Source organism: Galleria mellonella, unplaced genomic scaffold, assembly GCF_026898425.1.
Source record: "Galleria mellonella isolate WM207_F2 unplaced genomic scaffold, CSIRO_AGI_GalMel_v1 utg352, whole genome shotgun sequence".
NCBI lineage: Eukaryota > Metazoa > Arthropoda > Insecta > Lepidoptera > Pyralidae > Galleria > Galleria mellonella.
In genome coordinates, this window is record NW_026442084.1 from 2,886,105 (window position 1) to 2,909,720 (window position 23,616).

The window sequence follows — 23,616 nt, forward strand, 5'->3', positions numbered from 1 at the left end:
AGATAACAGATTTTTAACATATTTATCATTGGACCAGTATACAGATATTGTAACTTAAATGTATAGATTTTACCGTATATTACCCAAACCTACTCACAACTATGTGAATCAACAGAAGGACTTTAACGAGACCGAATTGAATCAAATCGAGAAGACGTCAAATTAAAGTAACCTATCCTTATATTTGACCTCTGTTTCATGTGAATTCAATTTTATTTGAGCCCAATTCGATAGCTCCAACTAAAAAGTTACCCTGCTGTTATATATAAACATAGAAATACTGACATACTGACGCAGTTTTGTCATGTCATATCAGGGGGCTGATGTGTATATACACCACTCCTATATTTATGATTTATACTGAAGAATGTGATAAGTCAAAGTCAATCTTCCAAAATAATGGCAAAAAATACTCCTAATAGATAGAATGACAAAATCAAATATGATGTGACGTTTAACCGATATAATTAGTTTTAAGTGGTCATATCATGAAATACAACCATTTCATGAAATAGTCGACCACATTATGAAGTGATCAATTTCAAGATCTGCCCACGACATATCCATAATTCATGGATACAGGTGAATCCTTGAAAATAAATGGGGGGCGAGTAATGTAATCTTCAGTAATGTACAATTAACAAGAGAAATGACAAAGATAAATAAGATGGTCAAGTTCCCTACACTTTACAACAAGCAAACGTTTTATAGAACACAGAAAATAATATTTCCATTGTAACATTTATACTTAATTCACATATTTTATATAAAATAAATCAGACTTGTTTGATGAGAAGGCAACTTATTTTTAAGAATGTTCAAGTGTACTCGTACACTTGTTATAAAGTGTAGGGCATTACCTATATTGAGAGTTTCAATAGGAAAGACGATAATATCTGTTTTTGGAAGTCAATGGATAATAAACGGCTATAAAAAGAAATACTTTAGGCTCCTTCCGAAGATTTCCTTTGTATTAGTAAAAACGAAGCGTCCAAAATGTTGGCAGCTTTTCTTTTGAGATTCGGGATAATATTACAAAGCTTAACAAATGGATGACGCTTCAATAACAGCAAAATTAAATAAAAATAATTGAATTGAAAACTATAATGATAACCAGCTAGCATGCCTGTGTTTCGAAGGCATAACAGGCGTAACGAAGGCACAACAGTCCTCAGGTTTCTGAGGATTAAGGCGAACATTGAATGAAATTAATTAAGTTAAATTACAAATCTGACATTGTATTATGTAGATTTAAAGTATATTCTTAATTTCTTATAATAATAAAAATTTATATTAAATTTTCTAAATTTTTAAAAAAATTGTTCATGAATAAAAATTATAATTGGCTTTAATGTATTGAATTTGAATTAATCATGTGTAAACTGCAGGTAACAAAATAATTGAACAAATCGTCAAAGTACCACGTGACATAAACATCATACTGATGTTTGTGTCTATATTCAACCGTAATCAGTTTCCATCAGTTTAACAACTCTCGTTTCCCATTACAAGCTTCACAAAAATTCTGTCTGACAAATACACTAGATATGTATATACTAGAATAATAGACAAGTGTACAGCATGGTGGTGTCAACTACCTGACCAAACTACAACTCATCGCTGGGTCCAGGTATTTGTAATATGGGGCGCCTGATAACTAATGAGTGAACCATTTAGACAGTCAAAATAACTACCTCCGCCATAACTTAATGGCATACCTACAAATATGTTCGTAGTTTCTTACTCAACAAGTACATTTTTCTCCGCAAAAAAAAAAAACAATTTTAATCTTGAAGTCACACACACATGCAAACACACACACATACACCATTGAAAGATGATAATATGGTACTAATACGGGAATAAACCCTGTCGGCTGGAATATGTACTCTGTGAAAATTGATCCAGATTTGCCGAGGTAAATGTGTAACATTCGCAAAAAAATGAGACGAATTGAAAACCCCATTTATTTGGTGGTTGCTTGAAATGACATCTATGCATACAGTGAAATAATGGTAAGCAAAACAAAATAAGGGATAAACTCGGTAGAGTACGTAAAATAAAAGACTACCAAATAACACATCTTGGAATACGAATGACCTCTATAGAAAAAAAACTAATACATTTCTAGAGTTAACATTCATAATACCAGCTTACGAGCATAATTGGGTTGTCTCACATTTTATATTTGAAGGATTTCGGAGACAATTTATACAGGATTACCATTAAACACATAGAATACGATAGCAATAATAAATAAGTAAATCGCAAAGTAATCCGTTTAGCATTACATACTTCTAGTAGAGGCATAAATATTACGATGGATATACTTTTATACAGTGGTTTCGCAAGTTCTTACATATAAAGATGAGATATTAAATTACGCACAAAACTAAACGTAAGACATTACATTTTTATCTGCACAAAGTTTGAGAATCAAACGTAATGAAAAACTATATTAATCCCTAAGTGCGAACTTGGGATAACTGTATTGTTCTCTCGATAGCACTTTACTGTATTGAATCCAGGCACGACGAGAATAAACAGTAGTAAACTAAACAATATTTGTACCAACATTTATATACGTCTGAGATATATTTATCACAAACCTATAAACTTAATACTCAAGTATATCCGAGTAATAGTCACTTTATATTGAAAGGAAATAAGAGAGATAAGAGTAATCGTTTTACAAAATCACAGTGCAAAAATATGAGTTTTACTTCTTTAGAATCAGCGGAAAACTTTGGAGTTTGGGATTGTGGCATTCAAACTGTGCAATCCAATTTGGGATCCTCACCTACCGACACGAAACTTCTAAAGCAAAACTTCAATTCACTTAAATTGTTTATTTGCAGGGGTGGAGTCAGAATAAAATTCGTCTTGGCCATCGCCATTTTGATTAAGTCTAAAAAATTTGTACTATTTATTACCTGCTTTCTGAGAGTTTTTGTTTTACACAAACAACATCATAAACTTATTTATTAAGACACTACAACTAGGAGGAGGTTCTAAATTTAACATTTATTTACAATAGGTAGGGTTAATCCCGTATCGGTTCCATATTAATTTTGTGACGATTGAAACCATTCTTCGAACCACAATCTACTTGTACACACAAGATTCCGAATTCTGAATTAAAATTCAAAAAAACATCTCATTGTATATGGATGGGTAAGTTTTATTCGTTTTCAATTAAGAATAGTAAATTACTAGTCAAAAAAAAATTATCACGATGAAGTATCTATTTTATGTAATTAAATAATTGATGTTAAAAAATTATTAATTCATCCTAATATCATTCAGAACTTCATTGACCTCAATAGTACCTATGCAAAGTCTGTAAGCATTAATGTGATCTTATCCTTGAAGGGTGCTCTAATACCTCTTGATTCCAACAATAATTGGTTTATATAAATACTGCGGTCAATCTGTGAAAAAGAGATGGTAATATTGTCAACGTAGCGTGACAGAGTGGGATGTTGTATATATCAATTGTGTGAACCAATAAAATATTAAAGCTCTGGATATAATAAGTAAATTTTTATTCAAATCCAGTTCAAGTACAGTTTCTATAGAAATATTCGTTGAATTTGAAAATTGAGATAACATGAAATATGTATGATGTTGTTCATTTCAATGGGTGACAGTTATCAGTTTTCATTAGGTGAACAGTCAGCTTGTTATAAAAATAAATCCTATTAATATTATAAATGCAAAAGTTTGTAACGATGGATGGATGAATGTTTGTTACTCTTTCACGCAAAATCGATTGAACAGATTCAAATGACTTTTGGTATTCGGGTATGGTGTATCCTACCTTAACTTATAAAAGATTACGTACTGATTCACGCAAATAAAGCCGCGAGATACAGCTAATAAATCAATATAATAGTCTAGTGCATAATACACAGAAAAATACCTGCTTATTAGAAACCCTCGCCTTTTGGAATTACCTTATGAGTATAAAGAATATTGTTACTTTTGTTACTAAATCATTATCGATCAATCCATGACTAATCCCCGAGAGCGCAATGTCTTAATCATACAAAATAGGTGCACTCAACAATGGAGTGGCATTTGAATACAATTATAACTGCTTAATCGAAACCAGACTCCAATTGTAGATTTCAGACGAATTTGGCGACATAATGACATAATCAATTTAATTACCCGGATAATAACAAATAGGTATATTTCGCCATTACGCGTACATTTTCCGCAAATTAAAAACCACGGCAGCCCTGCCAAAAGTCCTACTAATTAAAAAATGTATAACCAGTGTTATTCTGGTTGATGTATGTTGAGGATTAACAATAACCCATACTGTTCTGGAATTTAAAAATTATGGTGGATTAAAGAAATTCATAATTATATATATAAACTCTGAAAACAGCACACTTCTTTTTTGAACAGTTTTGTAAAAACAAGTAACATCATTGCTTTTACAAATACACGAGTGTGGGCACTGAAGCTAAAAAGGTTCTAGTGAATGTTTTTAGGGAAAGAAAATATAAACACGATCTAGTTAAAATTTCCCTTCCTAAAAACATTTATCCATTTTCAAAGCAGCTATAGTTCCGGCGTTTATTGGGCGCTACTAATGATGCGCAGGTAAAATTTTATAGGAAAATATGCTACTGCGCATCAAGGTCATGGTTGAAGTTATATGCCAGCCAGTAACTAAATTTCATACCCATATACATATAAGATTGCAAATAGACTATGCCTGCACTTAAGAGATATTAAAGAAAAATTGATATGAAGGGTCTCAATATGAGCAGCAGAAAAAGCAATACAATTTAGTTTTTTTTTTCTATTTCTTCTATATATTTGTTTCGGCATCCCGTAAAAACTAATGTACCAAATTGGATACGGCTTTTACAATTGTGTTCCTAAAGTTCCAACTTCAAATCTAGTGTATCATCATCATCATTTTAATACGCTATCTAGAAGACGTAAATTTTTATTAATTTTCTTACTTCTGAAATCCACGTATTCGAAGCAGCGGGCAAAAAGCTAATTTGATAATATCTAGCTAGTTTAATATATATAGTATTTTATCTATTTGTTTGTTCAAAATAAACTCTTATGACTTTGCGGGCAAAAACCAGTTCATAATAGGCATAAAAAATAATACCTTAACAATATATTAATGTTTTTAATTACAATCGTAAATAAATCGACCGTAATCATTAAAACAATCGGAAGCAACCTTGTAACAGAGCAGTTAATAGCCATGAACGACAAGCCGAATTAACAATGGATCCATTGGGGTATTGGAATTAAAATTTAATCGATTTTGCATCATCAGTATAACACATAATTAATCGTGACGGTATAATAGAACTTTTAAAATAGAAAATAAAAAAAAAAAAAAACTATATGCCACTTAGATTGCAATAGATTACATATTTATTCCTATTCCTAAATGTATTTTAGGCCGTATTCACAATCAAAAGCTAAGCATTGAAGTACTAATACTGAAACAGGGGCAAAAAGAATTATTAGCGATGAGGATCTAACTGACACATTGCTAGCAATATACCCTGTCAAGTCCGACATACACGTGGTTCCCCCTGGAAATCATCTTGGTTATTTATGAATTCATCACTATGGACTAACTGACCTTTTTCATCCTCATCTATCATCTCTCACTGGTGGCCCACCAGCGTGTACCGATAGCGCAAGCGAGGTTACAATTACATTTTTAATAAAAAAAAAATACTATGCGTCATTATTAACTTGGAGGTTCTGAGAAGCTGGTTTATGGTGATGCACTTTTCGAAGCTCTCGTGAATATATTTTTTACCATTGAACCTACTTAAAAAATATTATATTGGTTTTTAGTATTAATTAGCATGTATTAATAAATTGATCCTTACTAATCTTTTCTATAAGAGTATCCAAAATTTTATAAATTAATCCAAATTAACTCTTTCTATTATAAACACAATGGGGTTAAAAGATAAATTCTTCCGCCGGCCAGAACATGATAAAGCACGTATCTCGACCTTTACAAGATAATGTATACAGTGCGTGCAAACATGTGCATGATTATGAAAGTGCTTATTTGATTTAATTAATTTCAACCCATTATCCAAGAAGGCGATAAACTAATTTTAAAACATCCGACCACTTAAAGGTTGCAACCCTTTTATTCGATCTTAATGATTTATTTATGCAGGATCATAATCCCAAATCGGTTGACCTTGAAACAAAAATAGTTGCAATTATTATAGAATATTGTAACCTAGACAGAATTCCACATAAATTTTACAAATACACCACGCTTCAATTAACAATAATGGAGGAAGAGACTTAATCCAGATGCGCTCTTGTATGAAGATTTTACTTAGTCTTATATATTTATTGACTGGTACATCGAGAGCGTTACGTACAACTCGTTACAACACTTAATATAAACATGGTAATATATGTACACCATAGCATCGGCTATATAAAAATCATAATAAGTGGAAATATGTAATTGCCGTGTGGTCCCGGCATAGAATAGCCCATAGGTGTCGTAAAAGCCGACTAAGGGAGGGCGAAAGATAGGCAGCAGCGTCCCTCTTAAAACATCTCTTAATTAAATCCTAATTGCGATTACCAATCCGCCTGCCAAGCGCGACAACTACTGGCAAAACCCCCAAGGGGAAGGCTTATGTTCAGCAGTGGACAGTTAAAGACTGATATGATGATGTAATTACTTAAATTATTTGTACTTATTACAAGAATACTGCAAAGAAAAGAAAGAATATACTCAGATTAACAGCTTTTAATGTGGTTTAATAGTTTAAACTTTTTTAATTATAAAAATATCAACTTTATTTATATGTTAAGTTCATTATAACCTATTATAGCAATGTATAAATTTGAAGTTGGTTTTATATTGTTCAAAACCGAATGTTATATATAATTAGATATCATAACTATCCTAATAATAAATTCGTGGTATTCGAGCATTCCACAATTTTCAAATAAAATTTATCAACACAAGAAGTTGTAAGACCAATGAATGTATAAATTTGAATTAATACTTAAAGCGGTCAAAATGATATGTTAATAATAAGAAAATTTTGCGCGGTAACAATGACAAAACAAGAGTTATTACCAAACTAGCCTTTTGCCCGCTACTTCGTATACGTAGATTTCAGAAATAGGAAAATCAATAAAAAAAATATACCATTTTTAGATGGCATATTAAGAAGAACATACACCAGATATTATGTTAGACCTTTAAGAACACAACTGTGGAAATCGTATCCCAGTTAGTGCAGCAGTTTGTGCGTGTTGCCGGAATAAATATACAGACACACAAAACAAAAAAAAAATTTTGGTTTTTTAAAAGAATACAATTAGAATAGCAAACAAGCAAAGAAAGATCAAAGATGGAAAGTGAGATAAAGATGATATAGACAAAAGTAACATGGACATCCAAGATAGTTAATATAACTAGTCTTATTAGTCCCATTAGTATTTCTAGTTAAAACAACTTTATTAAATTAATAAAGACAAGATATAAAATTTGAAGAAAATAGGTAGTAAACAAAGACAAAATTGTGGAGTTAAAAGAATAAATATGCATGTTAGCCATAAGAAGGCAAAGAAAGGTCAAAGATGTATGAATTGAGATAAAGATGATGTGTAAAAAGAATGTGAATCCAAGATAGTTAATATAACAGGCAGAGTTAGTCCCATTCGTATTTCTATTGTAAAACAATTTTCAATGTGAAATATTCCAGGGTACAGAGGCAGTCCTCAGGAATAGCAACGCATAAAGAGTATTTTGGGTAACACAGTACAATCTATTATATCCATGGTAATGTTCATGTCTATAGGCGACAGTTACCACTTTCTATTAGATGGGTCGTTAGCTTGTTTTCCATTTTAAATAAATAGTATGAAAAAAAAGATTAAAATTATACATATAATTACTAATATTAAAATGTAAGACGTGACATCATCACAAGCATTTACCATATGAATACCAAAAGCAGAATCATAAAGCTTTGTCAAATCTCAAAGCATTGCCAGACCGTCGTCAATCAAAATCGTGTAACGCAACATTTCTCCATTTTGTTAGTAACTTGGAGTGTTGATTATCAGATAAATTAAGAGAATATATTTAAATAATAATGTTCAAAAGGATAAGAGGATAAATACAAACTGTGTGATATATGACACGAGTAATTGTAAATAACAAGTGTCCAAATCCGAGTGACATCGCTCCTCTCGCTATAAATCACGCCGGTGTCAAGTTCGCACCAGCCACCCAATAATGAAGTCAATGTCGATGAATATTTTATATTATTTCGTGCAGGAGGCACCGGTGTCACGGATTATACTGCCTTGTCACATTGATTTAACACAATCCATAATAAATGTTTACAATAAAACGGGAAAATTGCATCATGTTTGAATAGAAGATGGATCATGTTGCGATACGTCGAAGGGTAAATGATGTGACTTAACACAATAATAATACAAATTCACATAAAACCTGTAATTTATTGATCAAAACTTAATTCAGGTTCTGATTAAAAAATCAAATATATTTCTTTCATGACATAACACCTCCGAAAGTCTTTAATAATGAGATTAAAAGATTTGCATAAAATGTAAACAATAATAATCAAATAATTCGATAGTCGTAAGTCGACTACCAAACTCAATAGAAAGACTTCATTCAATGGTTATGGATTAACCAAAACTTTGTGTCAATTAAAATTTCCGACGACACTCCAGTAACGTTAAACATCGTTGACAAAATTAAATTCGAGAGACGACAGTGCGGTCGCCACTTGCCAACGGTAATGATATACCCGGCAATGTAAACGTAAACCTAATCGATCAATTTCCCCATAACAGCAACAGACAAAGAAAATTCCAGAATTGTAATTACAATTTACTTTATATTATACAACATTTTTAAAGCACTTTTTTCACAAAAACTATCTTCGTTGTTAACAAAAACATCTTTCACATCGCATATTCACATGCGCTAACTTTCAATGACGCGCTACATATTCTAAATTATAATATTGTTATAATATATTTTATCTAATCGATAATGATTCAAAATATGATAAAGTACGATAGTAGCAATATTGGCCCCAACGCCATCAACTGCATAATTCAAACTAGTTAAACCAATTGCAATTTACTGATCTCATGAATGCAAAGTACTTGAAATTATCAAGCATGCATTAATATAGAGGAAGTGCATCAAATCATGGGGAAAATGCAATATGCAAATGCTCTTCCACCTCTAAACAAAATTACAAAAAGTAAATCCTTAATAATATAATTACTCGTATTATAAATATCTAAATATCCTGGCGCTTTAACGGATTAAAACATTGTCATGAAATTGAGAGAGAAGAACATAAACTATTTTTATTTCAATCAATCCATATATTCCGATCACGCAGACAAAGTAATTACTTACATGTACCTAACATCCAACATGGGGGGTAGGGATTTTTAATAATGGGGATTAACAACTCCAATATAATCTACGAGGTCGACTTCCTCGCGGTTCCCCCTGGAAACCATCATGTTCAATTCCAAGTAAGTTCATCACGATGGGCAAACTGACCTGCTTTATCCTCATCTATCACCCCTCACTGGTATCCCGCCAGCGTACACCGTTAGCACAGGCGGGGTTACCAATACATTATCAATAAATCAATAAAAAAAAACATCTAATGTGATACATCAAACACAAACATACAAAAAATGCAATATTCTATCACTAACATTCAAGAAATATTTCGAACCGGTAGAATTTTTGCGTAACCCGGCTGAGTACATATATACAACTGTCTTACTATAAATGCGTGACACAACAATGCGTGCAATACAACTCCACATTGCCAAGGTTAGGCGGGCATCGTTTATTACGTAATATTAGTTCAAATGATAATATATCACGGATACATCACTGCTTTGAAATACTGCTAACGACTTCGATTTCACCCTATTATAGCTTTTTTTAGAACGGCGAACAGGTTGATGACCCACCTGATGGAAAGTGGTAACCGTAGCCTATGAACATAAAGAGTACCTACCTAGAAAGTACAATCTAATACTGATGATATTTCTTATGCGTTACCATTCCTGATAAATACGGCGTTATGTATGTACCCTGTATTTTCAGCTACTGCTAGCAAAAAAAAAAACATTGGAGACATCATCTTTTTAGAATGATTGTTTTTTTTTTTTAATTGGCACATAAAATTGAATCTGGCCAAACCAAAATATTGTATGACATAACATTACAAACTTTCAAATTTCACGGGGCCGAAACCAAATTAACGACTTGTAAAAACAAATACATGAATAAAAACATTTCTTCTACACTTTAGGTCTCGGCGTCAAGATAACGCTCAAATACAAGATTGAATCTTCGATTTCTTTTTAGATAGTAGGTTTATTTACTATTTATTTGCTCTGAACGATTTTCAGCAAAAATGTGTTTTTTCCACGGCAGCTTGTATTAGTTAACGAGTTTATCTAACAATGGGCAACCTTGGTGAACTACACATCTGTGCCTATGTGGTCTATTCATTGTCGGACAGGTGTAAAGCGGTTTATGGGTGCTACTTCGCGCATCGATGAATCCGTGTATAGAATAACAAATAGACCAAACCATACATTTCGTATGAAAAGCGACTCTTTCACAAATTTGGTACACAGTAAAAATTTTTAGTAGTGGTTACTAAGTTATAGTCAACAAATTTTGTGATTTCCTTATAGTTTTGGGAATATAAAACAAGCTGACCTTTCTTTAAATATCCCAAGAAGGTGGTAAACAAGCATAAAAACCGTCTGAATGTAAACGACCACTGTAGCCTATGGACACCTACAATACTAAGAGTATCAGGTGCGTGTTGCCGACCCTGAAGGAATCTTATTATACACTTTTTGAAGAACCCCATACTGTAGTCTCTAGGAAAAACCTCGGCAAGGAGCTGATTTCACAGCCTAAGCGTTCGCGGTAGAAAACTTCTTTGAAACCACAATTTATATTGATTAACTGATGAAACAGAATAAATAATAATACTATATATTTATTTTATTTATTGAATACCTTTTTAAAACACCGCGAACGCAAAAGCATCTCCTCTAACATTATTAATATCTACTTCATAATAAAAAAAACTCCAAATGGATATAATAACAAGAGCTAGATTAACAGTAAACGAGACGATCTGGAACAAACGTTTACCAGGTCAAACACAAATCCTACCTATATCGAAGTGAAAACACCTACGAAATTTACCTGTGCGTCATAAGTGTGCAAATTGCTTACCTTCAGAACGCATTGGTGAAAGATGTGGCCATTTTTCCTCCCAACATATACCCGATACACGAGCTATTTTTACAAAGAAAATACACCGCGAAACAACTTACACGCCCAAAGCAATTCAGGTGATCTCAATACGAACTCGCGTGCACAGTTTATAGAACCTATCTGCACGGTTTTCAATAACAGGTAAATAAATAGTAAATGTTTAGTGCAGAGTAGATATGTATATTTGTACAACGATATAACGATATATAATCCTATCTAGCAACTAACCCCGACTTCGCTCGGGTAGATAGATAGATCTTTATTTTTTATTTTTTTAATAGAATACAGCACATGTTACTCGTTGATAATGCAGCTTTTTATAGGAAAAAAAAAAATTAAAATAAGCATTTATTAAGTTTACCTATTACAAAACAATTAAAATCTTTCTTCTTTATAATCCTAGTTAAGTAAATATATATATTATTTACTTTGTAGCACGACTCCTCTAACAAGAAATGTATTTAGTTTTTAAACAATTTCCTAAATAAGGTAGTTCATAATCTTCTCTATTTCGATGTGGTTATATTACGTGAGGCCTAGGGGGGGAGGGATTATTAATAATACTTAATTAACTAGTATATTATAGTATATTAGTTACTATTTAATTATTATCCATTAAAAAAAATTACGCAAAGCCTTTGACAATTCTCAAGCTACTTTGATAATTATATTTACAAACAAATAAGGTTTATGCCCGTCTTACTTCCATAATTTTGTGTCGATTAATATTTTTTGCCGAGTAAATCCTGATTCAAAATCGATCTTAATGGAGGATCACTGTGGACGTCTTCTGCCCTATTCAGAGGACGCAAGAAATTCAGTCAAACTCCTGATTATTGCAAAACAAACCTTCTAATACTCACGACTCTATATTCTAAATTTTACATTCGTTTCCGGTGTGTTTAAGTTTATTTAAGTTTAAAATAAATTTATGATAATTAAAGTCCTGTATTCTTGTATAAAATTTACTTGATACGAGTACAGATATGTTACGAGCGCACAAACGGCTTGACCACAAGATTGTGATGAATGAGTTAGTGTACAAATTCTCGTTTTATCGTGGTCGTAAAAAGTGCGAAAATTTCAGTAACAGAAAATAAAATCTTCAAACAAAACCCCTCTTGGGTGGTATCACTGTGAAGAGCACAGAATGTAAATTGCAAAAGTATATAACACAAAGGGATTTACAATTCAAACAAATACATAATAATATTTGTACCTATAAAAATAGAATCGAAATAATTTTTCAGCGCTTTTATATTTCGTGTTCGCTGGTATTCTTAATATTCTAGTAAAAGAAGGCATCTCAGTCTTTTTTATTATAGGTGACTTCATAAAGGAGGAGATTCGGGAAAAGACGCTCATTTCATCTATATTTTTTTTGTGTGTATATAATATACAGATTTTTATAATCGTTTTTACAGGAATAAACTTACTTGGTAACCTAACAGCTCACTTCGACCAATCTTCATAAAGTTCGGGATATACGTAATATATGGCAAAGTGAATAATCTAGACTACTTTTTATGAGATACATACTAGATGCGAATGCAGAAACAGCTTGTATAAAAATAAATTTATATTTTAGGATACCATTCCACAAAAAAAAAAGTTTCAATCAATAATTCAAACAATTCAGTATGGAATCAGTTCGAGAGTAAACGTCATCGGCTGCAAAATAAAAAAAAGTAAAATTCAAATTTAAAACTGACGAAAATATCCCGTACATAAATAGTATGCCCTCGTGTTCCTATTAAAAGAAGGACACAGAAGGGTGAGAAAACACCGAAAAAAAAACCATCCAAATGAGAACACATTTCCTTTTAAAGTCGCCTAAAAAGAGCCTGTATACAGCATAAATATATTTTAAAAAATCCTAACAATGAATCTTAGAACTCTATTGTACTCGAAGATGGCATATTTAAAATAGTACTCACTAACAATACAACAGTGAGTAGTTTGTTGTTGTTAATTTAAACTTGTTTTATACAATACTCAGGATATCTAGTCGTATGTTACTGGAAGCACTTAGCTGTACGTTCTACGTCTACAATATAAATATCGATGATGGAAAGGCAAAACGTAATAAGCGCCATTTAGCAAATTTTACAGAAGAGCAAAAAACGAAGCGAAAAGACATTTTCTTTTTATATAGCACTGAGGTGACAAATAAGCATATGACCCACCTGAAAGGTTATCATACCCTATAAACGCCTGCAATACGAGGGTCATTATGCGCACGTTGCCGACCCTGAAATGTTTATACCCCTTTTTTTGAAAGTTCCATGTCTTGGAAAAACTCGATAGGAAGCTAATTTCATAACGTGAGCGTTCATCATTTCACGGTTTCTGTGGAAACATCTCTGAAACCGCGCTTTACGCGACCATCCAGGCTCTAAGTTATTGGGTTGCACGACCGGGAGTCGATGGCAAAAAGTGGCTAAATGGTTACCAACTGCACTGATTAATTTATTAAATGACGTATGTATATAACTCAATATCAGCCAATATGGTGCTTAATACATTTTGCCTTTCCATGATATGCCTTCAGACGAGGTAGGCATTCATAAGCTAGTTTGTAACACGAGTTGAATAACGTTCGGTATCCATTCAGTCGCGAGATGTCTTGGTCGCAAACTTAACATTTGTACTGGCACACTATTACGTTAAAATTATACTGAAGTAAAATTTAAACAACTTTCAAAAAAGACGGTTTTCAATTTATATTGCCAACAAATTGGTTGACAGAATTAAAAATACAATATATAATTAACCCTTTATATACTTTTCTATAAATAAAAAACAAATTGTCTATTAAGCCGCCAATACAGAACTGTTTTTGAGAATTCTTTCTTTAATCGATAGTTTATACCGCGATGAGTTTATACGTTTTTATGTATATACCGCGACGAGTCCCTTAAAAAGCCTAATAGAGTTACGTAGAACCATAAATTTGAGAAACCATGTTCTACAACATTCCTCTGTCAACAATAGTGTACATAAAACATTCAAACAAAAACATCAATTTCCTATAAAAAATAGAATATACACATGTGATTTTTATTGACCGAATTCAAATACCCAGCGGAGTCGCTACAGACGACGTATGAATGTGAATTAGGCAGTAAGCATATGGAGACCATTTCGTCGGATCGCATCATTTTGTTATATGACATTGTATTTACGGGCTAACTAGCTTTACCAGGAAGAGCAACTTTGTACAAAGTCATATACTTGGACAATTTTGGAGCAGATCGGAGCATCGTGTTTCTGACGCTAAAGCAACAGTTCTTGGATAACTGTTTGGGTTTAAGGTTGGGATATGGCAGTAAAATTACAGAGTACGGAAACATAACATCATAGTTTTCAGAAGTAGCATCGCATACCGTGTATCCCAGGAATGGTGCTGTTCATCTCTTTAGACGACGGTTACCACCTTCCAATGGGTGAGCAATCAGTTCGTATCGCCATTTTTAAAATGTTGCATAATACAACCATCTTCATATTCAGGATTTTAGGACTCAATTTTGTTCATACCGATATCGATCCAGTAAATGACACTTGACATTTCGTTCGTCATAAATCCTACTATAATAGTCTAAAGGAACGATATATTATTTTTAATATTTTTAACCGTAGCTTTGTATTATGTAATTTTAAGATAAAATTTGTGTTTGGTTAGGAAATTTCATAAAACATTTTATGGTAAGCCCTCAGATTATCATCTGAATGCTATTACTTCTCAAGATAAATTCAGACAAAATCAGATCTAAATATGAAAACATAGTCTACTATTAGACATGCCCACATTTCACCAAGCATATTGGAATCCTACGTGAGAGAGAGCCAGTCCATCACCGAACCGTAATTATAATCGTCATAAGTAATTTTATCGCACTATATATATACTTTATACTATTTTTGCGATACCGAAAACAATCAGTAGGTATCAACTGAGTAACCACTTCATCAGGCAAAAATTTCAATCACTATTCATAGCAACACACGCTAATGTTCTCTATATATTTTAATTTAAAAACTTACCGATACAGTGTTCCGGAATGTATTTTCTTCACGCCGTCCATTTCTGTTGTGTTATGCTTATCATGTCTAATTCACTATTTACTTAATTGTCAATTAATGTGTTAAAGGGAGTAGTCATTGTGAGCTGCTCTTGATAATACTGTTGCACGTTGATTTGGGTCACCTAGAACAAATAATAAATACAGTGATACGACTGTCATAAAACATTGTACTTTGTATTGTATTAACTTTTACCCGCGACTTCGTTCACAGTGACCAGGACATGTACACTGACTAGAATAAAAAGTAACCTATGTCCCTCTTCATCCCCTATAGTATGTGCATCCCAGATTTTATAGTGATTGATTAAGCTCCTAAGAGGTAATCAGGTAACCATCAGGTGGGCCGTATGCTTGTTTGCCACCTCAGTGGTATAAAAAAAAAGTAATAAATAAACAAACTCAATTCCACATTTATAGTACTCGTATTAGTAAGTTTTTTTTTTTTTTTATGAGTGAAAATGAAATAGTGATAACGCATGCGCTATCTTTATACGCTGGTGAGGTACCAATTAAGGGTGATAAGTGATGCAGGTTAGCCCATCATGAATCATTAAACAATATTTAAACAGGATGGTTTTCAGGAGACTGATTGGAGTCGATAGTATATATTGCTAACAATAGGACAGTTTAAATCCCATTTCTAACAAATCCTTCCCCCTATTTCTATGGATTGTACTAGTATTCTACATATGTAGGACTGCGTAAGTTCTGCTATGGAGAATAAAGAAGCTGAAGCTTTTTCACTTGTAAAAGTAAGAAACCATAAAAAATACGTGACCAACAGTTTTAGATGTAAGGAATGATCAGCTCGCCTGTGCTATTGATATACTTAAGCAGGACACACAAATAAACCACAATGAAGGTCGACCTGACAGTAAATTTCCAGCAATGGGGCCGCTAGTCTCCATTACTAACAATCCCATCTTTCACTCGCGGTAAATTTTTTTTAAATGGGTGATATGGGAATGGGAACGCCGCCTACGCTATCGGTTCACATTGGCGGGGCACCAATGAAGGACGATACGTGAGGATGAAAACAGCTCAATTAATCCACCGTACCGAAATTCACAAGAATTACTAGCAATGGAGTTGTAAGATCCCCATTCCTAACAATCCCTTCCTCCCACTTGCGGTAAGAGACGACCACCCAAATGATGGTTCGTAATTTGCCAGCAGGCCGGGACCAAAATGGATGCAAGTAGGATAGGATATTTAGGTATGGTGAAATGGATAGAAAATTTATGTATTAAATTCATTATATTAATTTCAGCTAAGAAGAACGTTTATTCTTAGTCTCTATAGCCTTCGACATTAAAATCGATACGGTAGCAACAATGTATCGGTGGGTACATCGCCGGCGACCATGGCAGCACGTGCTAAACTTGCCGGTCGTTGTTCTAGCCACGGTGCTATAGCGAGACTACATCACGTGCCTCTAACTTCCGCATTGCATCTTAGATATCGAATATATATTATTTATTTTTAACTATTTACTGCGACTTTTCACGCGTGAATCAGTATATAAAGTATCTTACTCTTCATTGAAATCCATTCTGCCATTAAGTGTGACTGCTGAATAACAAACATATTTACAGACTTTCACATTTAAAAAATTAGCTTAACTAGTCTATTTTTTACTGACAACTTCGTCTATGTAACCGGAAAACTGATATGGAATTATAACACATTAGGTCTCAGGAATTACAATGTTTATAAATACCATAGACATCAGTGTATTCTGTGATATCTATGGTGATCAGAAGTGAGTGATGAGGTGATCCATAAATATAAGCTACAGTTACCACTTTCAATCAAGTTGGTCCCAACTTATTTACTAGATTCCCCTTTTTCTTCAAATTTTATATAGTGTAAACATGTATTCATATAAACTTGATTCTTCTATACTAGACACACACATACAATCTTGATTATTTACTTGTATTAATTTAGTTAGTCATTTCAAAATAAAATAGATACAAAAAAAACTATAGGTACAATCAAAAAATAAAATTATACAAAAAATAATTTTATCTATTAATTATAATTATGCAATTATTTAAAATATTTGTACTCTGTACTACTGGCTTTATTGTAAAATATGTTGTTTTTGTTCATAGCTAAACTTGTCAACCCAATAAAATTGTTTTGCCTCTTACAGGATCTATTTGTTTATATCGGGATAAAAACTACCCTGCCTCTTGCAATAATATCAAGTTGAAAGAAACAATACACATTCACATATTTAAATTATGTTTCACAAATAGAAAACTGATTTCAATTGTGGAAAAACTATTACCAATTTTAGATAAAATTTCATGTTTTCTGTAAGTATGTCATTTCAAATCAAAAAAAAAATGGATTTTTTTTTTATTGAACTCATCAGTTAAATATTAAAAAAATATATACAACTGAATTGAGAACATCCTTTTTTTGCAGTCAGTTGAAAATTTGATTAAAATAATTTGAATGGTTTTTTTTCATAACCTTTGTTCCAATAATACTCTCCAATTATCCTTCCCCTCTCACCATACTGGTTATGCTTCAAACACTTTTCTCCTACATTCTTCACGACTTTGGAACACGCTTCCTGATGCCATTAAGAGATTACTGACTAAACTGTCTTTCAAAAAAATAAAATTTTTACTTTACCAATCAGTAAGTACTTTATATTGTTATTTCATATAAAAAATATAGTATATGTCGATATATGTGTAAGTTATACAACTTATTCATATATATTTAATTTAAAAATTTATATATGTAATTTTACTATGTATTTTTATCAGTAATAGTAATGTGATTACACAAAATAATTTGAATGGTTTTATAGATGACTGGAAGAAAAATTTTGCATTAAGTACACATATTTATATATATATATATATATATATATATATATATATATATATATATATATATATATATATATATATATAAAACATATATATATATTATATAAATACTACTGCTAATTCTTAAATAATAATGATTTATTTCTCTCATAATCATACAATCATCTATGACACTAAAAATGATAAAGTTCACACCATACAAATGTGCAAACAACATGAGAAAATTTTAACTTTTATATACACACAGACAATACTACTTTCTCTACACATAATACATTTCAATATAAAGTTAATGAGTATCACATTTATACAATTATGATTTAGCTGATTGTCTTAGTTGGTTTGTTTGCTCAATATGTTTATAGAAAGAGCAATGGAAGGAGTATGAGTATCCCAACACAGCAACAGTATTAATAAAATAGAACAAAGTAAATACACACTTTCCCACATTTCTCTAAGAAACATGATTAATGTGTAAAATTATTAAACCTTTCATTTTGAATTGAACATGTAATCATGCACAAGGGTTTGTAAAAGATAACTTAAAATTTTTGCAAATATAAAAAAAAAATATTATAGACAGCAACTATAAATATAGTGGAATATTAATGTATTATATATGCCTTATAGCTGAATTAAAACTTTAAGATATTTTTTGATAAATGGTAAGAAATGCATATAATCCATCCTCTAGAAATTACTCCCATCAAAAACTATGATGACTTTGGAATAAAACTGTCTGTGTCCCCAAAATACTATATTAATGTCATATATTCGTCACACTGCAAAATTTAAATGGCCCTCCTAAATGATTTAAGAGATCCCTTCATCAAAATTGAACAGCATATGGTCAATTCAGGATTAAATAATAATATGGTCATCGGACAAAATCTATCCAGGTTCCTAGTATAAATATAGTTATATATTTATGTTTCTACTACAAAACAGTGTTTACTTACTCAAGTTTCATTGTAAAAAAATTATAATGAAAACACTAGATATAAAAGGTCAATACTGTAACACCTAAAAATGTCATTTCATGAAGCATACTATATGCATCACAGAAAATTCTATACTAGTAATTATTATTTATAAGCATGTTATATTCATATACACATTGAATAAATAGGAAAATGACATCTACTAGATACACAATACAGTGAATGAGGCATTCATATTTCAATGAGGTCACAAATACTGTTTTTAATCTCTAACTCTAAATCTATGTCATTATGAAAAATAGCTTAAATATCCAATTAGAATCTTAGAATTCTGACACTATGTATTAATTAACTAAACTTTAAACATTTATTAATAAAATGTAAAAAATAAAACGTGTGATATTCGTCATCTAAAAGAAATCTGAAATTTGATATATTTTAAGCCCTGTTCCTAATAGTGCTTACCATTAAAGTAGTATACGTTGAATATTATTGACATTACAATCGAATTTATTTACTTCTTCGTTACAATCAAATTATCCATGTGATACTTATAAATCAAATAATCGACACGTAAATAAGACTGTGAAAAACTAGGCACTCACCGAAAATGGCTACAATCTTGCAAAATGCACAGCCTCACAATCACCTCATAACGCTCGTTATTATATGGAGCGTGGGATAGTTTTTTTACACTAACAATTTCCACTACGAATGCACTTTCCAACAGCTTTTACTATTACGGCCGCTACTAGAGTAAGTAGTACAAACAGGCATGAAAAATACTTGACGACTGACGTACTACCTATATGCAGGGAGCGGTCGGAATGTAATCGGTAGCAATAAACAAGCGGTAAAGGAGGTTTTAAATTCACACTTATACACAAATCATGCACTAAATAATGTAATTTATTTTAATTCACATATGAAGATCATGTCGTAAATCACTATGAAATTAATTTGGGCGACAACGAAGCGAATAGTCCCTCCTCCCTTCACCGTAAACCAAACATAGACAATATAGTTATACTTTTCTACGACGTTCCTAAAATTGAATGCAATGGAAACTACTTACACAGCCAAAAAGATCATAACTAGATAACCGTAACTATAATGTTAACCGATTAAGTAAATTTCTTAAATTCTTATTCCAACATAAGCAAATATTTTAACCCGAATCCAATTTATTTACATGATGCATTAAGTGATATGCTTTTGTACAGTGTTTATAAAGGGATTGTATCTGCAGCAACACCTCTTTATTTTAATTCGCTCTTGTAAGTTAAACAACACAATATTATGTATATTATCTGTGGTAAACTAATTTTGACATCAATCTATGATAAATATAATTTGAATATAAGAATAAAAGCATCATGGACTTTTCTTTGTCAAGAATTAAATGTTAAACAAAATTATAGATAAAGAATAAGTAACCAAAGATTAAAGATAGAGTAGGGTTCTTTCAAAGAAAATACTCAACTTGTAGCATTGGATTCTAAACTATACTTTGTTTAGATAATATAATATCACATTTAAATAATTATGCATTTGAATATAAAACGACCAAATGCGAGTCGAACTCACGCACTAAAGATTCCATACAAATATAATTTTAAGAAATTGCAATGATTTTTTGTCATGTAATTACAAATTAAGAGTTTAGGATTTTTTTAAATAAAGCTTTTACTGCACGATATTACCAAATATATTTTAAATAAATTTTGATTTCCTTGCAAATGTCAAAATATACGTTATAAATAGTCGTATCATATAATTGTGTTGACTTAAAGAATTAATTTTTCACAACTTTAAGAGATTGCAGACTTGAATATTAGATAATAATTTTAGATTTTCTGTCTGTCTATTAGTTAGCCAGCGAATAGGCAAAGTAACCCTATAAGGGATCGTTTTTTCCTTATGAAGTATGAAACCCTAAAAATAATTTCTTAAAGTATTTTTCAAAAATATGGGATGCAATTACAGTTATCAAAATCATTAATATATCAACAAATATATAGTAATAATTTATTTGACATTGTCATAGTAATCATCAATATCTTTATTTAATAATAATCTTAATTTATTCTTTTGATGATAAGTAAATAAATAAAATAATCCTTGATAATCTAAAACGTAATTTAGAAATTAAAAAAATATTTGATAGTGAATTCTGATAATAATATTATTTTTGATTCTGAAAGTTTAAATACCTAACTCAGTTACTTTATAGTAAAAACTGTCAAAATGTTAACTGTTATATAGATCACACTAATTATTTTGTTCTCATCTGGTCAAAGATTTAAGAATTAAATGTTCTTTGCAGCTAGTACTCGCAATTAGGGGGAAAGGGATTGTTAGTAATGAGGTCAAATAGCCCCATTACTAGCAATATACCTTATCCGGTCGACCTCCACGTGGTTCCCCCTGGAAACCATCGTGGTTTATTCTAGTTGAATTCGTCAGGATGGGTTAACTGACCTGCTTTCATCCTCAACAGTCATCTATCACTGATGCCTCGCCAGTGTACACCGATAGCGCAGACGGGGTTACCATATCATTATCACTCATTAATACTCGCAATTAGGCAATGTATATAGTCCTTTAGTTTATCTTCTTAGTGTTGTGTTAACTGATTACAAAAATAACAAATCGATCCAGATAAGCATCTCAAGATAAATGAGTAAAAATCCTACATAATTTCAAGAACTATTTTGAAAAATAAAAATTTTCCATTACTATAAATAGGTAAAAAAGCAAATTTTTAACTGCACAGACTTATTATACTCCTAATAATATATAATTATGTTTTTTAAATAAAAAATACATTCTATTATCTATTTTAATTATTATATAATGTGATCTAGAAATTTCAGTAGTAAAAATTTTTACAGTAAAATTTCATAATTTTCTGTTATCATCCATATTACGCTAAAGTGGATAAAATATACGGAATTATTAATTATTAAATTAACAATTATATAATACTTTAGATAACTGTTTCATCAACTATTGACTATGATTTATTATTTGACAACTATGATTTATATTATTACAAGTGTTCTTATATAATATTTTTGTATCATAAATCGAATGCATTGAATATCGATTTTAATATCATAGTGGCATCACTATACAGTGTCCATGTGTGTGCACATATTTTATGTATCTGTATCTGTATGTTGTGTGTGCGTGGTGATTTGTGTTAACGCTGATAGAAAGAATAGAAATTAAATAAATCAGCTTTATTTTGACGATGAAACTAACATAAATGTGAAGAAACGCAGTGTATTGTGTTATCAAGTGCAAGTGAATCCGTCGGAAGGCGGTAATCGTGTACGTTTATTCGCTATTTGTGGATTCTGGATCTCGTCGATGTACCATAAACAAAAATGTCAGCGATCCCGATTTTTTGTTTCTCACTGCATACCCATCGTTATACCTTAATTAGATCACACGAATGATATAAAATAATGTTATATGCTTTCTCCTGCGGCGTGTTTTTGCTTGAATAGCACTCCCCAAGCAATAAATCGGCCATAGTAAACGTGCGTTTCGTGTGCTCGCGCCCGTCTACACCCGACCTATCTCATTGTTTATGTATGGAGAATAAGCCAGGAATTTTTATGGGGTTTCACGGCGTATTCTCGTTTTAATTGAATATCTGGATACGATCAGGTATTGTGACGATTGATCATCGCGGCGGAACCACTACGTGCAACCTGACTAGCGTCCCATCGAGGATCAAGGTTTTTTCACGTCTCTATTTATAATAATCTCGATCATTTGGTGTAGTATAATGACATTCTTGTAATGAAGAGCCGTTTGAATTTGCGGGACATGTGCCAATAATTGTGATCGTGACGAGAGCGCGTCCATACATTTTATATGTTTACAATAATATGGAGTCTGTGGAAAAGGTATTGATATTAAACCATAGTTGGTCACAAAATATCAACAAAAATCATGAAACAAATAATAATAATATGAGTAGTTATTTGGAGTTGGTATCACATACCAAACATAACAACAATAGTTGCTATATTTATAAATTATGAATTTAAATAATAATTGTAATTAAATTAATATGTCAAAATCATAACCTTAGCCAGTATTAAAAACATGATTGGCCTCATAATATACTTACTTCATATTATGATGATTTAATATATTGTTATTCTGTAGTTTATTTACAAATTGTGATAATACTTATAAACTGTTTTTTTTTTTTACTTTTGCTATAGTAAACAATCTTACATCTATTTTTTTAGAAATTGGTATTTTATAAATAAGATGGACAAACAAATAAATTTGATAATCTTATTAATATAATAAATGCAAAAGTTTTTAAAAATAGATGGTTGGATATTTGTTAC

At 31.4% G+C, this 23,616-nt stretch overlaps 2 protein-coding genes across 8 annotated transcripts in view; one reads left to right on the forward strand and one right to left on the reverse strand.

Moving 5' to 3' along the window:
* The window catches only part of LOC113519391 (catenin delta-2), a 50,018-nt gene extending 29,779 nt beyond the window's left edge, over window positions 1-20,239 (reverse strand). The window contains exons 1-2 of the mRNA XM_052896950.1: window positions 19,846-20,239; window positions 15,407-15,569 (exon numbers count right to left, since the gene is read on the reverse strand). Coding sequence (XP_052752910.1) covers window positions 15,407-15,447 — 41 coding nt within the window. The 5' untranslated portion in view covers window positions 15,448-15,569; window positions 19,846-20,239. The remainder of the gene's footprint in view (window positions 1-15,406; window positions 15,570-19,845) is intronic.
* Window positions 20,240-22,426: 2,187 nt separating this feature from the next.
* The window catches only part of LOC113519408 (collagen alpha-1(I) chain-like), a 30,321-nt gene continuing 29,131 nt past the window's right edge, over window positions 22,427-23,616 (forward strand). For 5 of the 7 annotated variants that reach the window (XM_052896976.1, XM_052896982.1, XM_052896979.1 and 2 more), the window contains exon 1: window positions 22,427-22,576. The gene's annotated coding sequence lies outside the window, so the exon portion shown is untranslated. The other 2 variants (XM_052896978.1, XM_052896977.1) reach the window with 2 other exon arrangements.